Source organism: Prenolepis imparis, unplaced genomic scaffold (assembly GCF_030444845.1).
Source record: "Prenolepis imparis isolate NDT839.2.m4 unplaced genomic scaffold, iyPreImpa1.0 SCAF_1, whole genome shotgun sequence".
In the NCBI taxonomy this organism is placed as follows: Eukaryota; Metazoa; Arthropoda; class Insecta; order Hymenoptera; family Formicidae; genus Prenolepis; species Prenolepis imparis.
The window spans coordinates 3,875,108-3,898,802 of record NW_028141159.1 but is presented as its reverse complement, the minus strand read 5'-3'; the positions used below and the strand labels follow the sequence as shown (position 1 = coordinate 3,898,802).

The 23,695-nt window shown below is 33.7% G+C and overlaps 1 protein-coding gene and 1 long non-coding RNA gene across 9 annotated transcripts in view; one reads left to right on the top strand and one right to left on the bottom strand.

Annotated features, from left to right (window-relative positions):
• Positions 1 to 10,394, top strand: part of LOC145942739 (uncharacterized) — a 141,437-nt gene extending 131,043 nt beyond the window's left edge. Inside the window, exon 4 of the long non-coding RNA XR_014426415.1 lies at positions 10,311 to 10,394. This is a non-coding gene — a long non-coding RNA (uncharacterized LOC145942739). The remainder of the gene's footprint in view (positions 1 to 10,310) is intronic.
• Positions 1 to 23,695, bottom strand: part of Nachralpha6 (nicotinic acetylcholine receptor alpha6) — a 235,468-nt gene that overhangs the window by 152,033 nt on the left and 59,740 nt on the right. For all 8 annotated transcript variants that reach the window (XM_083049565.1, XM_083049506.1, XM_083049541.1 and 5 more), the window contains exons 3-4: positions 16,599 to 16,738; positions 7,833 to 7,877 (exon numbers count right to left, since the gene is read on the bottom strand). In XM_083049565.1, coding sequence (XP_082905691.1) covers positions 7,833 to 7,877; positions 16,599 to 16,738 — 185 coding nt within the window. The remainder of the gene's footprint in view (positions 1 to 7,832; positions 7,878 to 16,598; positions 16,739 to 23,695) is intronic.

Here is a 23,695-nt window from a genome sequence, read left to right as displayed (position 1 = left end):
CGTCCTACCGTGTTTCGATCCCCGTTCGAATATCGTCCCCGAGCCGATACAATCGGACGATATAGCGGACGAAAACGTTTTGTAATTGTACGATGTCGCGGGACGGAAATTTATGACAACCATGCGAATAAGAATTTCTGTTAAAAACCTGTTGCTGCGTTTCAGCCGGCGACCGGAGAACCATTGTTCTCTTTCGACGCACCTTTTCTCGCTCTATGATTTTGAAAATTAATTCAAAATAAGTACTTATCCGGGGGTTCACGCCACCTTGTCCCCTTATTTATATTCCGGAACTTGCGTGCATGATATGCTGCGTTTCATCATCGAAATGCATCATCGCGAAATGCGGGAGAGTCAACGACGGCCTGTTGAATTATTTTATACGTGTAATTTGTTTCTGTCATTCAAGTGTAACTCTGTTATTCAAACCCGTAAAAGATCAGAGGGGCATCACGTATGAGACTTGGACATTTTACAGCCAAATGGTCCGGACAATCATTCATGTTTCACGCGCGATGCGGTATTTCCACGAGGAAATGAAACAGTCGGACTCGTGGGTGTGTATACTTATAAAAAGCGAGAGCGCGTCGTAAAAACGTTTGATATCGCGACGCTTTTACTTTGGCGAGTCGCCATCACGTAACGATACTTCGTTGCGTCGTCGAGAAACGTAAGAAACTTCGCGAGTGCTCAGCGAGGGTATAAATTGACGCTCAGTTATGACTTAACAGTTTTCTCGCGGTAGAGAAAGTAGATAAAGCAATTTTTCTTTTTTTTTTCTTTCTTTCTTTTTTTTCTTCCAGCGGATTAAAGTCGGAACGATACCAAAAGATTTTATCGTTACTGGTCACAACTTTGTAACAGGTAAAACTTCTCTTTACGTCAAGTAATTACATACATCGTACATAAAAACCGAATAAAATGATTAAGCGTTTGCACAATTTTTATATTAATCCAAGCTTTGCCGCAAGAAAATAGAAAATGAGAAGAAATTTTACGTCTCGCAGACGTTATCTCGGCCAATATCGAAATAAATTTCTGGCAAAGGAGTGAAGAATAAATCTTATTGACGCTGCAATCGAAAAAAGAGAGAAACACATACTCCTACAACACGCACACGCTTTTTTATCGGATCGCGAGTTAAACGGAAAGCAAGTATATTGAGGCGAGCGAACGCTAGACAAAATGTTGAGCTATCGTTTGTAACAGTGATTAATTATTTGCGATTACGCGTAACATTACGTGGGCGACGCGGGCTTAACGGTAAACCATAACAGTGCAATTTCGTCACACCCAGGGCAGGCGCACTTGATAATGCGGCAACAGGACGATGCCGTTAACATGACATTAAAATTTATCGCCGGTTAGGCGGAAATTGGCCAAGGATATCGTTAGAGGGATTAATGTATCATCGCCGTGACATGCACGCCGGCGATTCAAATGCGGCGAAAACCATTAAACACGCGCAAATTATTTCATTTCGCAATAGGCGACGAGTGCGTGAACGTGTGACTATATGACTATATGGCCGATATGTGTCCCCGCAAATACGCTTCGCGTGAATAAATATCGTATCTGCTTGTACGAGAGTGATAGTCTAGGTTCTCGAGTCCCCTTTTCACGCGATCTTTCATTTACTGATTTATTTAATTAGTTTGAACATAATTATTCAAGCGGCTTTTTAATAACGGAAGCAGAATTTTTAATATTCGTCTTTTTTTGAAGCATTAATATTGACGAGAGAGAGATAATTAAATTCATTCAAAAGAGAATTTAAAAAAAAGAGCACATATTAATATATTTCAAAGAATTGTTTGACATCTACGTCTGTGCACAGAGAATGGCATTGTAGGATTTATTATTGGTATATTCTTCTTATTTCAATTTTATTCACTGCACTTTAACGCCATTCTTTTACATCCGCGTTTGATCTGTCCACCGCGAACTCTCTCTCTTTATGACTTGTAAATCGAGATAGATTCACCAACACAAAGGCCGACTATTATGAACTTTTAAAACGTAGCGGTAAATCGCTCTCTCTTTTATCATGCTTAAAGAATCGCCTCTTTTATTGTGGCTTTCGTCCCGCAATATATATATATATACAAGATATATATATATATATATATATATATATATATATATATATATCTGTCAAGCCGTAGAGAAACGTCAAGACGTAGTCTGATTCACCACAATAAATGGATCCGGGATTTTTACGAACTTTTCTAACATCTTTTGCTCGAAAAATCAGCATAATGAGATCGTTGCGTCTCTATTCCGAGGTTAAAAAGAAAACTAAAATTACTATACCGTACGTTAATAATTTCCGGATATTCCATTAATTTTCCTCTTTTCATATTACATTCTCTCGCGGTGATAAAAGTCAGACACATCAGAGAGAATATTATTTATCTATTTTTTATCGCCGAAGATATGCGTGAAAACTCGATCAAAGCGCGAGTTACGGACGCGAATTTGCTTTCTTTTTGGAGAACCATTTCTCGGCAATTGCATCTCCTGCGCAATCCGGCATGAAATGTGGGCGCGCAACAAGGGGCCCAGTGAATCGAAATTGCTAACTCTCGACGAATATCGAATGAACGCGGGAAGAAAAATGTCGGATGTTGCCGGGATGTACGAGGGTGCGATTGAAAGAGCAAAATAGAAGAGAAGATAATTATCGCTATTCTCGCGTGGTTCTCCCGAGGGTCACTTTCAGAATTTTTTCTTTCTCCTTCTCTCTCTCTCTCTCTTTTTTTTTTCGCCAAGTCGTTTTCGCGAGAGCATTTATCAAGATAAACTTTGATGCCGACCTACTGACAGTTGATTTACCGACTTCGAAATTGGATCTCGAAATGGACTCGAATCGGTCCATTCTGAGATCACGATAAAGAGACGTATGATAGGAGCAACGCAGTTTGAGCGAATTTAAACGATCGATAGAATATATGAGCTACGATTAAAGTATCTATCTCATCCAAATATAATAATCTAAATTGGCGTTATCATTGATATCGCCCCTTTCGCGTTTTTATCGCCATTGTTGCCAATTGCATCTCCATCTTACAACCATAGCAACTATAAATACTTGAATAACAATGTCTGACTGCGCTTTTGGAAATAAATGATATTCAAGGAAACACCGACCGGCATAAAATATAACAAGCAAGCTATCTTCAAAGAACAAAGATTCTCGAATTGTAATGTAAGTTTTAATTTAATCCTACGAGCAACCCCCCCCCGTTACCTTTCTTCCTTGTCTTCTAATATATTATATAGATATTGCGTTTCAAGAATTATTCGTTTAATTTTCTAAGTACCAACGTTCCTGACTATAGAGACAAAAAAAATGTAATTATTTTTTTGCATGTTCGAGACTTGTCAACGTAATTCTGTCACCGCACGCGCAATCGATATATACATTATTCGTGATATTAATATATTATAATATCAATGTAGAGTCGTTATTGATTGTATACATATAATAGATAACATTAAACTTTAACGCGTTAAACATTTCATCATAATTGCAGCTATATATTTTGAAGTCTCAATTATTAGTGCCATTTCTAGTCGATTGCTCGTGCGAAACGCTTGATCTAAAATGCGAGTGTAACGAGAGATATAGATACGATGTAACGACGACGTTTCTACTAGCGCTGAAACGTGAATGTGACAACGTTCTCGACTCCCTATATTTTAGCTACATCGTGCCAACACACGAGCGACATGTTCATACGTGATGATGTTACGTGTGGCTGTCTCTCCTTCCCTTCGTCTCCTGTCTGGTTCTCTCATCGAGCCCTTTTCGTCGGCCCTTTGTACGTTCGCACGCAAAAGCGACTGATATCGTAGCTGATCTCGTTCTCGGCGAATCGAGGATGCACACGCGCAATTATTTGGACACTTTGTCATCGTGTCGCAAGCTACGTTATTCCCGCTCGTATTCGAGAACGTCGCACAAACTCCCGATTCCTGTAACACCTTGGGATCACTATTTGCCGAGAGCACGAGAAGTGCCGTCTCGTGCTTCTCGCGTAGCTATTTATCCGCAAATGCTATAAGCAACGCTCATAGATTAATGTATTCCAGAATTATTGCCCTTTCTCACAATTATATGTAACACAATTATATGTACTAAAAAATATCAGAAAAACTGATGAACCCCTTTGTTATTGTCGATAAAAACAGATAAACGAAAATGAAAATTGATCTTTTTTAATTGATTTTAAACAGGCTTATATAAAGACATTTAATTTAATGTTAGAATAACAAATTGTGAAATTAATACGCGTCGGTAATAAAATTTTGTTAAGCAATTAACTAACTTGTCCAAAGATTTTATACAAAAGTAACGATATTCCTGGAAAATAATACAGCTGTAAGTCTGGAGATGATTAAAATTGATTCTCGACGAATAATTTGGCTAAGTTCATAATTCTCAAAATAAAATATTAAACGAGTTGCTCTAATGAAATCCAGAATTAAATTGAACTAATAGTCGCAGTTAATTTATAAACCGATATAAGAAACTTATTTAAAATGAGCATTATGTCAAAAGATGTCTACTCTATTATGGTCGACATTTTCACTTGTCATGTAGATTTGGAGCGTCGATTAATATTACCATAATTCGTATGGTGCTCTGATATGAATTCGCACGAATAAAGTGCATTATAGTATTAACCTATTCTGGAAACCGCAGCTGCGCGTATCGGCTATCTATCAATGAATTATTCAACGAACTGAAAGAGAGTCGATCTGGTAAATAATAAATTTTATAAGAGTCCTATTTACAACATTATGTTTTCTTGCGAAATTGTGAACACGCGTATTTGTACAATATGAAAATTATAGTACGTTATTTATATATCTCAGTTATTTTTCTAAATATAATATCTCAGTTATTTTTTTTAATTAGCAGAATAATAACAAACGTCTATATCGCATAGGCAATAAATACATTAAATGTGTCGTCTAATAATAAACATGAGATCGCTTCCACTGTTTTAAAATTCCATTTAGCTTAGCAAATTTGAAAGTTTTTGATTAACTTGAAAAGACAGTTTATGCAATAAATAATGGCACCATCTTAACTGATAAGATGAGGATGATAATATTTCATTTTAAACTAAGCCTCAACAATATCGTTTGAAATATCATACTATTTTTTAATAAACAATAAATATAACCGTATTCGAAGGTGAGTAAGATTCTGCCTAGAATTAATATCTTTTGATAATTTATTCTATTGTCTGAAGATAAATCTTATACTTCTATAAATTAAAAAAGTCAAGATTCAATACAAGAGCTTCGCGCTAATGAATTAACAACGAAGAGTTCTTTACAGTCTCCGTTTCTTCTTTGACTCGATATTATTAAGAAGGATCTTACAGCTGTCCGTGACTTTTTATTGCAACTAGTACAACAATTCGAGCAAAAAGGACAACGTAATAAAAAAGATACAGTCAAAGTATACGAATAAAAGAGGGAAGAAGGAGAAAGGAGTCGCATGAGGCAACGTAGATGAAAGAAATTCGTCAAGGCGGAAGTAAGAAACGAAAGAGAAAGGCTTCTCTTTACCGATCAGAAATCGAATCCTTAGAGACAATAAAGTAGCTATAAACTCAGAAGATCGATATTGCATCATATACGAACGAGATAAGAATTATAACAACGAGGAGACACGGCGCTTTCCGGATGAAATCCCAAATTAATTACGGCCAGAATGTGTACCGACCTTTTTCAGGAACCACGAACGAACTTGTGAAAAGCTCGCGATGAAAAAGTCCAGCCAGGATTATCTCGTGACCGTGCAAACATTGAAGGCAAAGAGAGTAAATAATTAATCACCATGCGGTAAAAGATAAGTTACTTGCAGTTTTGACAGCACAAACAAATACTGCGATAAAAAAACGACACGATAGTTAAAAAGCTTTTATGTATATTTTACATTCGGAGCGGATTCATCAAACTTTTTTATAAACTCCAAATGATGACACATTAAACTATATTATTCTCTTACCCCGATCGATGATGTCAAGATAAAGAGCAACATTCAACATTTTTTCCAATTCGTTGCCGAGGAAAATAGGCGAAAAGGAAGAGAGACGAGTTAACAAAAAAAATAAGAGGGAAAAGGTGGAATGTGACAAAAGGAGATCGCAGACTCCGACTGCATCGTTTTGCGTACTCGATTTTCTCGAACTCTCTTCTATCGTATCCTACCTACTTACAGTCTCTTCCTTTTACCCGTCTATTCTCACGTTCTTACTCCCATACTATGCTTTTACGTTTCTTTTTTTTTTGCACCCGAGGGAAAACACGGAGCATCTTCTTAGGAAGGTTGAAGAAAAGAAGTGGTCGGCGCGCGGATGTTCGTCTACAATGCAATCGATGCACGGCGAGACGAAACGACAATAGCAGCCGCCGCACTCTCGCGTTTCTGATCTACTGATTGTCCGCCCATGCGATACGATCGATAGTATAATGAGAGAATCCGTAAATAGATCTGTGTGTCGTAAACGAGTTAATAAGTAAAAGTGACGTGAGTCAAATTTTCAACCTTCATAAATTTAATCCTATAACATTAATACAGATTTTTTCATTTTCATCTTATCCATTTGCATTTGCCATAAACAAAGATTGAATTTACTATTACAATGCATTTTGTATATATACATTTGTTTTTTACATTATAAATAAAATCATATTAATGCTCTCTTCTCTCTCTCTCTTTCTTTTTCTATAGGCTCTTGTTTAATATTAATATTTTAGAATTAAAACTGCAAGGCTGTGAAATTTGCAAGGCTAACGGTTTTAACAAAACATTTCCAAAATTTAACTCACGTCATAATTTATACAAACGGCGCAGAATAAACCATTTTTACACAAACAGAGTAGAGTAGAATTGCTTAATTAAATTCGCGAGATCTCTCTAAAAGATTTTGTGAAAATTGGAAAAAGCAAACTTTTCCCAATTCTTCTTTTCTCGTATTCCATGAGAATTGCATATTTGAAATGTAATTATTGACCGTAACCACATACTATATTCACTCGAATTTTCGCTGCATTTTTTCCTCTAATGCAGCTTTCGCTTCTTCGCGGCGCGCGATGGCAGATGTATTTTTTATCAGTGATGTTACGCATCCCCACGTAAAATGGGAAGACCGCAGGCGATGGAAAAGTAACCAGTACAGTTATTGATTTTCTGTTAACTGACTATTTCGCCGAGAGAGAATTACCGCGAACGCATTTTCAACGTGTCGTTTACTCCAACACGGTATGGCTATGAAAATGAATAGAGGAATTTATGCATATAATCACGTATTTACCGTTTACTGCATATATAATACATTCGTGTTTATTTGAAATTAAGGAAGTATATGATCATTAAGAGCTTAGGAACTCTCTATCTGTAAAAATTAAGTATATTTTATGTAGGTATTTATATAATTTTTTTTACAGTCATTTAAAAGTACAGATCATAAACTTAGTAATGGAGACCATTTATTAAAGTATGTTTTTTTCTATGGAACATGAAGTTTTGCTAAGAACTAATGAAAATTTTAATGAGAATTCTCAATGAAAATTACGCAAGCACTTTTGCGTTTTATACAAATGATTAAAATTTTTCTATATATTCTATCTTTGATATCAAAATTGTTATCATTATAATTTAAAAAATTTTAATTTATAACATGCAACATTTTTTGCATGTAAGTTTTTATAGTATTAAAATTTCAATATTAAAACATTTCTTCTTATAAGAATCAGCTGCAATAAAGCGATTGCAAAGAGAGAAGATAAAAAGATTTTATTTTACTCACCAATTTCAACCACGCGTTGGTCGTAAGTATTTGGTTCTTTTCATCCTGTAAGAAACAAAATAGTATTATTTTATACAAACGTGATAAAAATTACGATATATTATAAGATTACACATAATTGCTAGAATATATCTGAATTTCTCATTGCTTCATATTGTAGATATTAAAAATTCAGTTTTTTTTACTTTAGTAAAAGAATAATAAAAAAGATGCATAATTATATTACTTTAAATTAACAATGAGTTTGATTATTTATATTATACCTCAGAATTATTTCCTAATTTTTATTAGAGAAAAACATAACTATATAATATCTTACGCTTGAATTATTTCATTTTAAATAGATATTTATCTATTTTTAATTATACCTTTTTATGACGTTGCTTAAATTCTCATTTATTCACGGAACTCTATCATTTTCTAATATAAATTGTTTTTGTTTGAAAATTTGTTTAAAAATGACGCCATTGATAATATATGCATTTGAGAGTATAGCTTCACACATCTCATTCAACGTTGACGCGCAAACTCACTCGTACGTTCCGCTCGATGCGAGCAAACAGCACACGCATGCGGCAAATATTTATTCACAAAATGAGTTGAAAGTACGATTAACTTCACTGGTATACTCAATGACGTGCATTGTACAAGATTTTAAAATATTTTAAAAAGAGCTCGATCGACATCCATAATTCACGCAACAAAGAGTTTTAGAATAGAATAAAGCACATTAAAAAAACGCGATTATTGTACGTGTAATATGAATATCTAATATAGTTAAAAATAATCGAATGTCAACAATTATTTATTATTAAGAAAGGAAGAATTAAATTAAAAATCAAATTTTTATAATTTTATTTATTGCGTGTGTGTGTGTACGCGTTAAAGATATTTTATTTCTTTATAAAAGCCACTAACCGCCGGCAATTGCGCATGCGTATAAAATTTGTATTAACAAAAAAATTTTGAAGGATTATGACAAAGGCAGAAGCAGCGATAAGAAAATGCGGGTAGCGGGTAGTTCAATCGTAAGAACACCTGTCAAAAAGATAACCAATAACCGCAAATTGCCAGCTGCAAACGTGACTTCGATCAAGTCGACCGAAAAGAATCGTCCTCTCTCATGCAGTGTTATCGAGAGTTTCAAAGTGATTTATAAAATAAATGTATTTTCTCGGTATTGTTTCGACAAATCTCATAGACAGTCGTATTAATTGAATTCGTTACTCCACTTCACGCTGTAAAACGAGAAGAAATTGACAAATAATTTTCGAAAAGATGGAGAGAATAAATATGAATGAACAAATACAAATAATATTTACTTAATAATATGCACTCGCAACAATGTAATATCAAACGAAATACGAAATGTGATTACAGTAGATTTGATGTATTTTTCGCATTGTTTATTAAAACTAGAACAACACATTTTTTTTACGTTAAAAAAAATATTTTTTTAAAAATAATATAAAATTTGTTTAAACTCGATTAATATTTTTTCATAGAAATTAGCTGATTAGAGCGTTAATTTGCTAATTTTTAAAATAATATGTTAAAAATTAAAATAGTAATATGTTGTAAATAATATGTTATAATATCTTATTCTCGATTATATATATAATATTTTTTGATAGAAATCAGCTGATAACGTTCAAAAATATTAATCGAGTTTAAAGTATTACAACATATTATTTAAAACTAATATTATTATTTTATTTAATTTTATTTTAAACAAACTGTCAAACTACTAATTCTCGCGATGACAGCCTCTCGATGCTACGAATATAACACACAACGCGAATCTTGACAGCCAATGAGCATCGCGGAAAAACGACAATAAACTTTGATATATGCGAGTATCGATTTTACATATGTTACATATCTTTTTTAGAAAAGGAAAGGATTCAGCCATTTTGTCGCGCAATTACTCTGCCATGAGCATAAAATAATAAATACGAGTCAAAAATAATAAAAAAATAACACGCACTTTATATATCGTTATTTTATTATATATACGCAAAGTATAAGAATGTAGATAGATTAAGTAGTACGAGTCAATAATTTCTCACTACGTTTAGCCTTTTCGTCGCGCAATTACTTAATTATTAACATAAAATCATTAATGCCAATCAAAAACAATAAAAAATGATATGCACTTTATATATCATAATTTTATTATACGCAAAGTAAGAATATAGATAGATTAAGTAGTACGAGTCAACAATTTCTCACTACGGTTAGCCTTTTCGTCGCGCAATCACTTAATCATTAACATAAAATCATAAATACGAGTCAAAAACAATAAAAAATAACACGCACTTTATATATCACTAGACAACACAAGCGCGTGCAGGCGCGTCATTTTATTCAAAGATTTTATTTAATTTTATTTAATTTTATTTTAAACAACTTTTAAAACTGTTAACCTTCGCGATGACAGCCAATAGTATATACATAATTTGAATATTTTGTTTACAGATCAATGTGCTGTGGACTACAACTCCGCTACTGTACGTATTGGTGAGTGAGAAATTGTTTATTTTATAATATTTCTATAGCGGGGTAATGGAGATGTATACTATATGTTGAAAGTATTAAAATAGAGTAATATATTTTAAATAATATGTTATAATATCTTAGCCGCGATTAATATTTTTTGACAGAAATCAGCTGATAATTGTCAAAAATATTAATCGAATTTAAAATATTATAACATCCCTTTCAAAAAAAGGCGCATGTTAAGTCGATTCTCGCAAGTATTGTTGCATCTTTTCCGCGATGCTGATTGACTGTTTTGATTCGCATTGTGCGTTATATGCGTAGAATCGAGAGGCTGTCATCGCGAGGGTTAGTAGTTTTACAGTTCAAAATAAAATAAAATAAAATTATATGTTTTAAATAATATGTTTTAATACTTTAAATTCGATTAATATTTTTGACAGTTATCAGCTGATAACATATTATTTAAAACATATTATTTTATTTTATTTTATTTTAAACAAACTGTCAAAGTACCAACTCTCGCGATGACAATCTCTCGATGCTACGAATATAACGCACAATGCGAATCGAGATAGTCAATAAGCATCGCGGAAAAGATGCAACAATACTTGCGAGAATGGACTTAACATGCGTTTTTTAGAAAGGGATTTGTCCATTAAAATTTGTTATAATGGATTCGATCATAGTTGTATTGCGTGTAAACATTTATACAACAGAGTTATAATTTTATAATTTTCAAATGATCACGCGTGCTGCGCATCGAATAAAAATATCAATTTAAAAAGTTGCATCAAGAATTGCGTGAGAATGTGCAATTTTAAATCGCAATCTCTCCATCAAGTAAACAGAAATATTGTTTCAATCTTTTTGAGGTTTATAAGAGGTTGAAAAATATATATTTGTAGTTGAAAAAGAAGTTTGCAAACAAAATTATATTCCGCACAGAATAAAAAATTTTAATTTATTAATGTGATATGATTATCTTTGTGAATAACTTATTTGCAATTATCTTTATAAAAAGAACACCGAAAGATGTCTGCGAGATAATTCAATAAAATTTTAGCAAAATTTTAGTAGGTACTAAAATTAAGCGAAAATAATCCCATTATTATTTTTGCCGTTCAAATCTCTTTTTGCTTTTTCTAAAATCTAATGATGAAGGTTTTTGCGTGACAAAGGTTGTGCACCGGTTATGCATAGCCCACGCGTTTCTCTCACATCTTCTCTCGATGCACTTCCGTTTCCGCTACGTCGGTGCTCTTTATGTATGGGTCACACGGATGCGTTTTGTCATGGTTGACTCATTGGCGCAACGTAATTGCACCTTGCGACAAAGACTAAAAACTTACGGTATATAGTGCAATCACTCTCTGCGCTCATCACTCTCAGGCGGTGTCAGCTTGAGTAAAAGCGAACAAAATTACGAAGCGATGCTACGAATTAATTTTTGTTTCAAAAACCATGAGATGTCGCAGTTGACATTACAAAGTTATTACGAATTTTTTTGCAAATATCGAATAGATAACGTAATAAATGAACAAGAATTAATTTTTATTTTATTTCTTTGTCCATTTTTTTCAATCTAAAATAATTTTTTTGGAATTCATGTAAATTCTTTCGCTTCTACTAGTGAACAGTGTGATGATATATTAAATTTGAAGTGCTTGTGTAATACGTTTTTTTTTCTCGTGTTATACACTGTGTGTCGACGTAATGTGTATAACAATCGATCAGACACGCTGAGCTCAGCTGAAAGCGAAACTCGGGATGAATAAAAAAGTGCGAATTTTTTCACGGTTCGCTTTCCCGTCTGAAATGACGCGAAATTGGCATATGGATTCCCAATTCGGACGTCGACATTATTCGACGGACTTTGCGGAGATACATAAAATACGCGATTTCTGATCGATGAAAGGCAAGAGTTTCATTTCGCGGCCGACAATGGCGGTAACAATGAATACTGCATTTCTTTCGTTCCGCGATGAATGGAATGTATCAGATTGAATTTCTATGAATTTCACATTTCGGATTTCAAATCTACGAGGAAAGCCGTTCGAGTCATGCGAACATCCGCGTGTCATTGCGATAATTTATACATACAGAGAACTGAGAAAGTCTTAATTAAGGGCGGGCAATTAATCAAGATAATTAACGTCATCAGACGCTGACAAAGTGCATAAACATTCGTCAAGCGGAAGGGCGCGGCCGTTTCGAAACAAGAGTTTCTGCAATATATTGCTATGATTAATCGATGCAACGTGTCGCGATGTAAAAAGTTCACGACGCATATATCGGTCACGTAATGCACAAGTTGCATATGTGCAAAACATGAACAAAACTTCATCGTTGATATCGTCCGCCTTCGCTATAATACTTGCAATTTTTGTTGTTTTATGTTATTTTTTTTCGCGTTTCTCAAAAAAGAGAAAATATAAAAATAATATTAAAAAGAATGTAGAATATAATTTTATTCTCTCTTCTTCGTTATTTTGATTTGCAAAGCGTATAGTTTACGTATTTTTTGAAAAACAATATATCATATATCTCTTGTGACATAGTAAGCAACAAACAATGAAAATGTTTTCTTTTATAAGATATAAACGTCTTATTCGATAGCAGCAGTAGCAATAAGCGAACAGTAGCGCGAGTCGATGTTTTATCGACCATGAGAAGTAAAGGAGAAAAACCCGCGACTAAGCGGCCAAATATTTACGACCGTGAAGTGTAAAAAGTTTATAGCGCGCTGAAGAATTTTTGGAAATGAAATTGAGAGGAAGGGAGGGGGAGGGGGGCCGTAATCTCGCGACACTTTCGATATTATCTTCCACTGCTTTGCTCGAAAAGATAATAAAAATCACGCGGAATGTACGGCATACAATAATGCAGAAAATAGTAAATAAAGGTCACGTATATAGAGGAGATTCATGTTTTTTATATATGAAGCACAATTTTTCGAAAGGCAAATATTCTCCGGATAAAATATTAATGCTATTTCGCGTGACTGTTTGTGTGCGACTACACGAAAATGTGATTAGGTTCAGCTTACTTGCCTTGCGAATGCAGAAAGTTTTGTTGACCTTGTTTCGCGTACCCCATACTAACATCGGAGTCGAATTCTTGCCATTATGAACTTTTTCACTTTACTATCTTGTGATGAATTAAAGGGACTTCGCTTTTACGAAAGGTCTCAATTCCGCGATTAAATAAAAGTTGGAATTTGAAGTTAAATGTATCAATTAAAAACTTTTTTCGGCAATATTCTCGTATTTATGGGATGGATCGATATAGGATGTCGTTTGCAAATCCGAAACAGGATTAAACTGTGTTGAAATTAATTTTAAATGGAAACTGACTGTCTCTCCACGCTATGCCGTATTTTTTTCTACTCATCATTGTTATCACAGTAGACTAATTAAATTAAAATATTAATACAACTTTAGATAAAATTTACTACTAAAGTCATGCACTCGTGTAATCTTATTTACAACTGAGTAGATTTCATGAAAAATAATTAGAAAAATAATACTATAAAACACAACCACGATTCGTTTTGCATACTAAAAATTTTTATTATATTTATATAGTTTTTAAACAATTGCGTGTTAATCTGTTTGCATTCGATTTACCTAATTCAACTAATTTGCAATTTAATAATAATGACAAAATAAATGTTTATATTATTAAATTTTTTTTGCGTGAAAATTGAAAATTAAACAATCGAAATTTAAATAACTTGAATTTAAAAGAATGTCATTCAATCATCCAAAATATTTATGATAGCATTTTAATAATAAAATATCAAATAATGAATATTGTGTCAACTATAGAAAAAATAGTTCAAAGATCTTATTCGTACAACATCAAAAGAAACTTGAGACGTAGTGAATATTTTGATACTGGGATTTATGAATTAATTCATTAAGAGGTTGCCGAGTTTCTTGTAACAGTTTTGCGCCGGATAAGAAAGAGATGCCCGTCGTTTCCAGAGGCAACGATACTTTGAAAAGCAGAGGCCACGGCAAAAACCTCAGTCAGTTTGAGCTATGCGACTTAGCGAAACGACGACGCTGATACAAGAGTGCCAAGCGGGAGATGTAATGGAATATGTTTTGCTAGAAAGAAAGAAAGAGAGCCCCGTCTCGGAAACATCCGCGCTCTTAACGTCTAGAACACATAGTAGCCTTTTGTTTTTACACACCTACACCCACCCATACCACACACACATACACACACACACACACGCACACGCACGCACATACTGGAAATATATATCAGATCATATAGACTTCTAAAAGAAAAACTATGCAGTATAATAATGACAGTTATAACAATACATGAGACTGAATACAAAAAAGATAAACTGTGTCGCGCGTTATTATTATCCAGATAATCACATCCTTTGCGAATAAATAAAAAAAGAGCTAGCGCGGTGTGTTGCTATAGATACAGCATGTACTTTCTATAATCGAGTTGTGTACTAAAGATCTATTATATTATAGCCGGAGGGATTCTATCTAGAAAGCGAAATATTCGAATAAACTTTAACCGTGCAGATGAAGCACGTTTGAGAAATAGAAGTTCACAATCTTCACGTTGCGAGTAAAACATTAGAAGCCTGTAACGGAAGAGAGAGGCTCAGTGTGACGGATATATTCCCTCGGTAGTCAACGCCGACCATGCGAATGTTTTGACAGAAAATAGATCTGATAGATTTCTTTAATTCGGGTTATATATTATTTCTATTCCCTTCCCCAAACTGACAAGGATCGAAGTGGATTGCGAGTATACCTCGATATACTTCCTTCGGCCAATTTATAATTGTGATCGAAGAGTGGAAAAGCTTTCGCGTCATAAATCCTTAACGCGAACGCTTGAATGCCGTTCATTCGTTATACATCCATTAAATATTGATCAATCGGGATTTTATACGGGTCACGATAACCCTCACTGGACTAGAATAATATCGATGATTTTCTAACTTTTTGGGGATTATTTGATGTGTCTGCAATTTCAAACTTACTCGTTATCATATGCATGCATCAAAAATTAAATACGAAAAGTAATTAAGGGTATCAGTAAAAAATTAATTAAAAAATTAATTTATATTCGATTACTACAAAAACAAAAAGCGCTGCAAGGATAGAATTTATTTACATTCGACGAAGCGCGCAAAAAATAATATTTTTCCTGCCAAGAAGTGATATTTGCTTCGACGCTTTTCACAAAGTGTTTGTCCAGGCCAAGTATTTCGAATTAAATGCATTTTGTAATGCATTTTTTATTTATACTATAAATTTGTTTGCTTAATAATTTTTATTTCTCGAGTAAAATTGGACTGCATACAATTTCGTTTCTCTCCTTGAAATTTGAGAAATAATTCGCGTAAAAAATTTCGTATACACTTTTTCTCGAAACATCTTGCAGACCAAAATCTCCTTAAATACAGAATTAATGACGCTCTAGGTTGGATTTTTTTTGTTTTGAGAGAACATTTTATTACGGACGCGTTTTTACATCTTTCTTTCGGAACCGTTTTAATGTCCGCGCTATATATTGCGTGTATAGGGAGCTCTGTACATAATGACGGTGGAGGTAAATAGTCGCGGTAAGAAGGAGCGAAGATGGAGAATGTAATGCAATCTTGCCTCATTCGTCCCCCTGTTAACCGCGCTCTCATTTAGATAAGCCCGATATTTTGGCGTGCAAAAACTTGAGCGGCTAATCTTGGCACTTTTTATCTCGAGGATTCACACGCAAAGGCTGCCAGAATAACCACCTTATAATGGATATTCACCTTTAAGATTCGGAGCATATCCGCAATCGTGCTAATCTTAAGTATGCTTCAGATAATCGACTTTGTTAGCGGTTGCGCTATCCGCTGTTGCGCAATGTAATTATTCACTATCAAATTTAGGTTCTGACTATAATCATTTCATATTCAAGTTACTAAAGAGTTGTGGAATAATCAGATTAGAGAAGCGCTTGGAAGTTGTACACTAAACTATATACGCTCATTTAATTATGTGAGTACAATATTTAAAAAATAGTGGCATCTCGTTTATATTATTCCTACATTTCTATTAAATATATAGAAATATAGAAATATATTAAACTAATGTATTATACACGCGTAATCAGACACAATATTCCTTCCATGAATCTGCTATTATACTATAAATAAGTACAATATGTTTTTTTTTTTCATGTTGCGCAAAGGTATAATGAATTTAAAATATGTGACGTAAAGAAAGTTCAATGACTTACCACGTCGATGATTTGCTGCAGAGTGATGCCGAACTTCACCTCCAGCGGTTCGCTCTCATTCGCGACCGGCCGCTCCAAGGTGTTGTAATTTACCAGCAGGTGATTCAATAAGCGTTTCTCGTGCTGCCCGCAAAGGCTCTCTGCGACAAAGAATGAAAAAAATCGAATATCAGTCAGAGTTCTGCGTTATTCCGGAGGGTGCGAGCTACAAATAATAGCGACCCTTGTCAAAGCGTATTTACGAAGAGATACGAGGGGAAAGATTCTCGCTACGTGTCTCGACAAGAGGTTTTTTTCTCGGGAAAAAACAACAAGAGGCGATTTAATTATTCCTGATACAACAGATAGGGTAAACAATGCCCGAAACATATTTTTGCTCTTTATGTTCGTTCTCAAGTAAATAGTTTGAATGTTTGAATCAAAAAGCAATTATTCATGGAGATCTTGATAAAATTACACGTGTACTTTTTCGTGTTTTGTTTTAATAAACGCGTATTAATAAATGAATCATGTAATACCAGTCTCAGATTATAGATATATTTGTTCATAAATCGGATTAAATTTGATTCATTACGATGCTATAGTGGGACATATATATTTTGTAATACTATTGTAACTAATCAAGCCATTAGCTTTTATCGATTTATAAAATTATTTTCAATATTTCGCTATTAAAAAGATCCCGTGTATATATTCTGGATATCACATATATTTTGAATAATAATATAATCGCTAAAAATACGTAATTATTCTCTCGTATTTAAAACATTTATATATTGTATGTAATGCATTGCAAATATTATGCATGCATGTCATTATATTGGAATATGAAATACAACCAGCTGTTGTCAAATATAGCACGTTATTATAAACATGAGATAGTCGCGTATATAGAGGGATAGAGATGCGTACAATATTCCAACGATACATATTAATCTTTCTTTTCGTCTTTCACCGAGAAGCGTAGTAATTTACTTTTTTTTATATTTAATGATTGGATACTTGTTATTGCTTGTATTTTATTCATAGTATTCATATGTTTCATCTCAAAACTCTAATATAAAAAATTATGCAGTAGTTATAGCTACATATAGTCAGACATTCTTTCCTAACTTTCATCTCGTTACATGATTTACTTTTAATTATATTTAATGATTGGATACTTGTTATTGCTTGTATTTTATTCGTAGTATTCATACGTTTCATCTCAAAACTCTAATATAAAAAATTATGCAGTAGTTATAGCTACATATAGTCAGACATTCATTCTCAACTTCCATATCTCGTTACATAATTTACTTTTTTTATATTTAATGATTGGATACTTGTTATTGCTTGTATTTTATTCGTAGTATTCATATGTTTCATCTCAAAACTCTAATATAAGAAATTATGCAGTAGTTATAGCTACATATAGTCAGACATTCATTCTCAACTTCCATATCTCGTTACATAATTTACTTTTTTTATATTTAATTATTGGATACTTGTTATTGCTTGTATTTTATTCATAGTATTCATATGTTTCATCTCAAAACTCTAATATAAAAAATTATGCAGTAGTTATAGCTACATATAGTCAGACATTCATTCTCAACTTCCATATCTCGTTACATAATTTACTTTTTTTATATTTAATGATTGGATACTTGTTATTGCTTGTATTTTATTCATAGTATTCATATGTTTCATCTCAAAACTCTAATATAAAAAATTATGCAGTAGTTATAGCTACATATAGTCAGACATTCTTTCCTAACTTTCATCTCGTTACATGATTTACTTTTTATTATATTTAATGATTGGATACTTGTTATTGCTTGTATTTTATTCGTAGTATTCATACGTTTCATCTCAAAACTCTAATATAAAAAATTATGCAGTAGTTATAGCTACATATAGTCAGACATTCATTCTCAACTTCCATATCTCGTTACATAATTTATTTTTTTTATATTTAATGATTGGATACTTGTTATTGCTTGTATTTTATTCGTAGTATTTATATGTTTCATCTCAAAACTCTAATATAAGAAATTATGCAGTAGTTATAGCTACATATAGTCAGACATTCATTCTCAACTTCCATATCTCGTTACATAATTTATGTTTTTTTTATATTTAATGATTGGATACTTGTTATTTCTTGTATTTTATTCGTAGTATTCATATGTTTCATCTCAAAACTCTAATATAAGAAATTATGCAGTAGTCATAGCTACATATAGTCAGACATTCATTCTCAACTTCCATATCTCGTTACATAATTTACTTTTTTTTATATTTAATGATTGGATACTTGTTATTGCTTGTATTTTATTCGTAGTATTCATATGTTTCATCTTAAAACTCTAATATAAGAAATTATGCAGTAGTTATAGCTACATAAAGTCAGACATTCATTCTTAACTTCTATATCTCGTTACATGATTTACTGTTTTTATACTTAATGATTAGATACTTGTTATTGCTTGTATTTTGTTCGTAGTATTCATTTATTTCATCTTATTTATGTGCTTGTTCATCAACTGATTTGTGTATTGATATCCAAAAACCTTATAAATATGTATGTGCGCGGATGTATACACGGATTTCTCTTTTGAAAAATAAAACAACAAGCTGTTGTCAAATACTGCATAACACAAGATAGTCGCACATATAGAGATATGTACAATATTCCATTGACCTATATATGTATATTGTTTTAAAAGAGGGTTAATCTTTTACCGAAAAGCGTAATTTATTCAATCTTGTCTTTGCGCTCGATTATCGACTGATTCGTATTGATATCTGAAAATCTTATATTCGTGCATGTTTTACGTCTTGTCAATACATCGTGAATATGTAAACAAAAATGTCCAATCATCGTATATGAGTTTCCCCCTCTTTTCGAAAGAACTGTGCTCTATTTTGAACAAAAATATTTCAACTATTTCACGTAAAAATAAAATGTGAAATATAAAAATGTATAAAATACAAAAAGAGGAATATATATAAAACGGAAATGTTTCCGTTATGTTACATTCGGATAGTATCTTTTATTTGTTAAAGAGAGAAATGTAGAATATTTAACTTTAACTTTATAATTTTTTTTCATTCAATTACCTTTCAATTACAAATTATGTTCTCTAATCGCTCGTAATCGATCACTTATGGTAACTCTAATGCTTTGGGTGGGTAGATTAATGCATTCTGGCGATTATAAAGTTGGCGAGCTCGCAACTTGCATAAACGTTGGCGGAGAGTTGGGCACGAACTCGGAAGCCGTCCGGAGTCCGGAGTCGCACTTGGTCCACTTCGGTTCCGATCTATCGCGGCTGAACGACAACCGAGTAAACTACTTTAATCCTTGGACAAATCCGGGCGTGAGAGTGCATTCTCTACTCGACTCGGGCCAAATTGTATTCCAGCACGTGCTGCTGCGGGATCAAGTTTGGATTTCAGGACGATGTGCGTCGCCGCCGCCTCGCGCTGCAGCCGAATACGAAATGCAACAGGATTGTGTCCGAGTAGGGAGAATAATGGCCGTCGGCCGAATTCGGCGCACGTGCGTCCATTGAGAACCGGCCGAGGTATGTGTTGTATCGTATGAGGTCGCGACAAATATACCCTACGCCGCGTGAAATATATACCGCGTATCGTGCAGGACTGACACGCCGGTCCTTCGCCAGATCCGAATATTTCGCAATCATTCCGACTCTCCCTTCGTCTTCTCCTTAGGGACATTAATATTCCGTGTTCGAGCAGTATCGAGATATGAGGGTCGGAACTTCCTTGCAAAATTCATCACTTGATGGTATCAATCATATTGCGAATCCCGTCAGCCAGTAAACACGTAATCGATTTGTATGAAACTCTAGATCGTTTAGGTTGACAAGAGAATATTATGCGTCCGAATAATATTAATACGGTGTCTTTTGTTTACGTGGAGTTTAAGTTTTATAAAATTATCATTAAACGTTTGACGATTCGCGTATTTGAAATAAAATAAGTTTCTATCTCATTTTTTTTTTAAATAAATAGACAAAAAGGATCAAAATTTATTACGACTCGGGGAAATCGTATATATTTTAACATAAAAATTTAAATTTAATTGTTGCTAATATATCTACACTTTGATTAGAACACGGTAGTGACTGTGGACACTGTATATTAATTATTTACGCCTACTTACACCTACGAATTAATAATTTTCAAGCGGGCGTTATACAGAGAGTATTCCGAGAGTAACATGAACACATTCTACAAAAATGAAATTAATGTTATCAGGTTAGTCAAATGCATTACGCACATATCAATCCGATGTTTCTGGTTATGCACTACTATGGGAGGGATATCGCGCGGGCGTTGATTAATCACAAATTTTGCAACGTAGGACGCATGACGCACATTTGACTACGCGCACCATGTAAACAAGCCGAATTATTAGGGCTGCAATTAATTATGCGGCTTAAAAAGTAATTTACCGTTGCATTCCCCGTGGTGATATAGCCTGATGAACGATTTATCGGATGCCCACTATGAGAATAGAAAAATAAATCAAAGCCCCCGTTTAATTAGCCACTTTGATGGCAACGAGCGCAAATTTGTGATCGCAAAATGCTATCGCGTAAAATATGATAAAATACTCGGCAATGCGTTATCGGCCAATTTTCGCTTCGAAAGGCAGCGCCGCCGCTCAGGGAAATATTAATGAATTGAAAAAATCAATAGCACCGCCAAAGGACGGATAAGCGTGAATCTCTTTTAGCGATCCTTCGCACGGAAATAATACGGTTTGAGACTTGAACTTCTTGAATGAGCGACGGCAAGGAGCGTAGCAGTAATAAGCGGACTCCGTCGAATCGTGCTGCGGCCATTTAGCCGAGTGCTGCAAGACGATGGCAGTAATTAATGAGGCATACGTAAAACCGGAGTGGAACTTAGGGAAAACTAACAAGCGAGGCACGTGCGTCGCAATTCTCGTGTGCACCGCAACTTGTATTAATGGGTTTTCCCAAGGATGAAGAAGCCGGAACCGTATAGAATATCTTGTAACTAATACATGACATACGTGTATTTTACTCTTATGTGGATAAGAAATAAATATTCGAAAAATGGCTTTGTGTAGTATTTAACACGAGAGCTATATTTTACAAAAAACTTATTTAAATCAAAAATTGTGCTAAAGAGTTAATAATAATCTGACGTAAATTGGAAATATTGTAATATATAGCCATTCCTTTTTATTCGTTCTAATATATACTCGGGAAAGACCACATCAGTTACTAAGTTATGTAGGTAAATGAACAGGCTACTAGAATGTTATACGTGCTATTTCTCACTTGCCGTTATACTTATATCTCGCAAGTTTATGCAGCATTATATTTTTCTTCCACCTTGTTCTGTCTTACGTACATCCGCATATGAAGGGAAGAGGAGGGAGGTCTGCCATTTGCATATAATTTAATGGATCGCATATATCTCGCGAAAGCATGTAACGAGCATGAATCTCATTTCGAATGATAGTTCCACAACTTTCCCACCTATTTTAGCGTTACTCCCGATAAAGCTCCATTTATAGCTTACAATAGTTTATTCGGTGGGTATTATTAAGCTGTTTTATCGCTCGAATTAAACTGCTACAGCGGTCAAATTGTTAACGGTGAAAAATAAACATGTGTTGAGAACAGCTGAAGAGCACGAAGTTACGAACCATATAAGCAGGATTATCTTTCGTACCTGCTAATGAATTTCTGAAAATTAACATCAACCTGGGAAAATGAGCTTTGCAAATGAACAAAACGAAATCAATCTCGATGCATGTGCCATTTAATTTCCAAAATCTAGCAAATAGAATTAACGAGGAGATTTTCGACGAGAAGTTGCAAATTATATATATTGTACGATAAAAGTAATTGTTATTTGATGCGTGATATTTTCAAAATTATCTCTTGTGTCTTCCATGTAAATTATTAGAGGCTTATCTCTATCTCTCTCTTTTTCTATCAAATATAGAGAAACAAAATTAGAATCCGAATTAGCAATCTGTGCAAGCAAATTAATACATAAATAGGATTAAATAAATTAACATAAATGAAAAAGGAGAACGAGAAAATTTGCCAAAAGCATAGAATAAAATATTTCAATTGTTTAGCAATTGATGTGACATATTTTTCATTGTCAAACATAAAATGTAAAAAAGAAAAGGAAAGAAAGAAAAAAGAAGAAAAAGAAAGAAGGAAAGAAGGATAACAATGCTACTTTGTAAGAAAGTTTGTCACTATTGTTGACTTAACTATTAAAAAGTATCATCGTAGATGTCGAGTTCAACAAGGAAGTATCTGAAGGTTTAAGTTTGACAGTTTAAGTCGCTACAAAAGAAAACGGGTCCCGAATATATACATAAGCAATGATAAACAACTTATTGAAGAAATTACAAGCACGCATATACTACTGCTATTCTTGAAAATTTTCTTTATGAGCGAGATTAGTCTTTTATATTTCATCAAAAGGCACGAAGGCACGAAAGGCACATGTACGAAAGGCGGCTTTTCATCACTGCAGATGATGTTATTACCAAGCTGAGAATGGGTTTTTTAATGGAACTTTACAAAAGAATTACAGAGAAAGATGGTTTTATTTGGTCGATTTAGATTAATGAGATCAAGTTGCGAGAAAAATCACAGAGAAAACAAGAATCCAGTAGAAAAGAGAGTAAAATCCAACTATAAATGTATATATATATATATATATATATAGTTAAAATATAGCTTATACGGACTGTAGCATAAAGGCCATTTTATCAAAATATGCACCGATATGAATGGATAGCCGGTTTCTTTTCGTCGCTTCAACACTGCCACCGTTGACGAAGTCTTGCAGAAAGTATCGCCATAGACGACAGTCTTTATAAGAACTGATCATATGCTTATCTACGCGTGTGTATAATCGACACGTGTGCGGGGCTGCGATATTTTTCTGCCCACGTCATTGCTGACGACATGCGACAATGTAAAAATACTGATCGCAATAAAGAATGAACGACTCTGCTACACAGTATCTATACAATGCACAGAAAATGCGAGTATTATTATTTAAAAAAAATAATTCTGCAA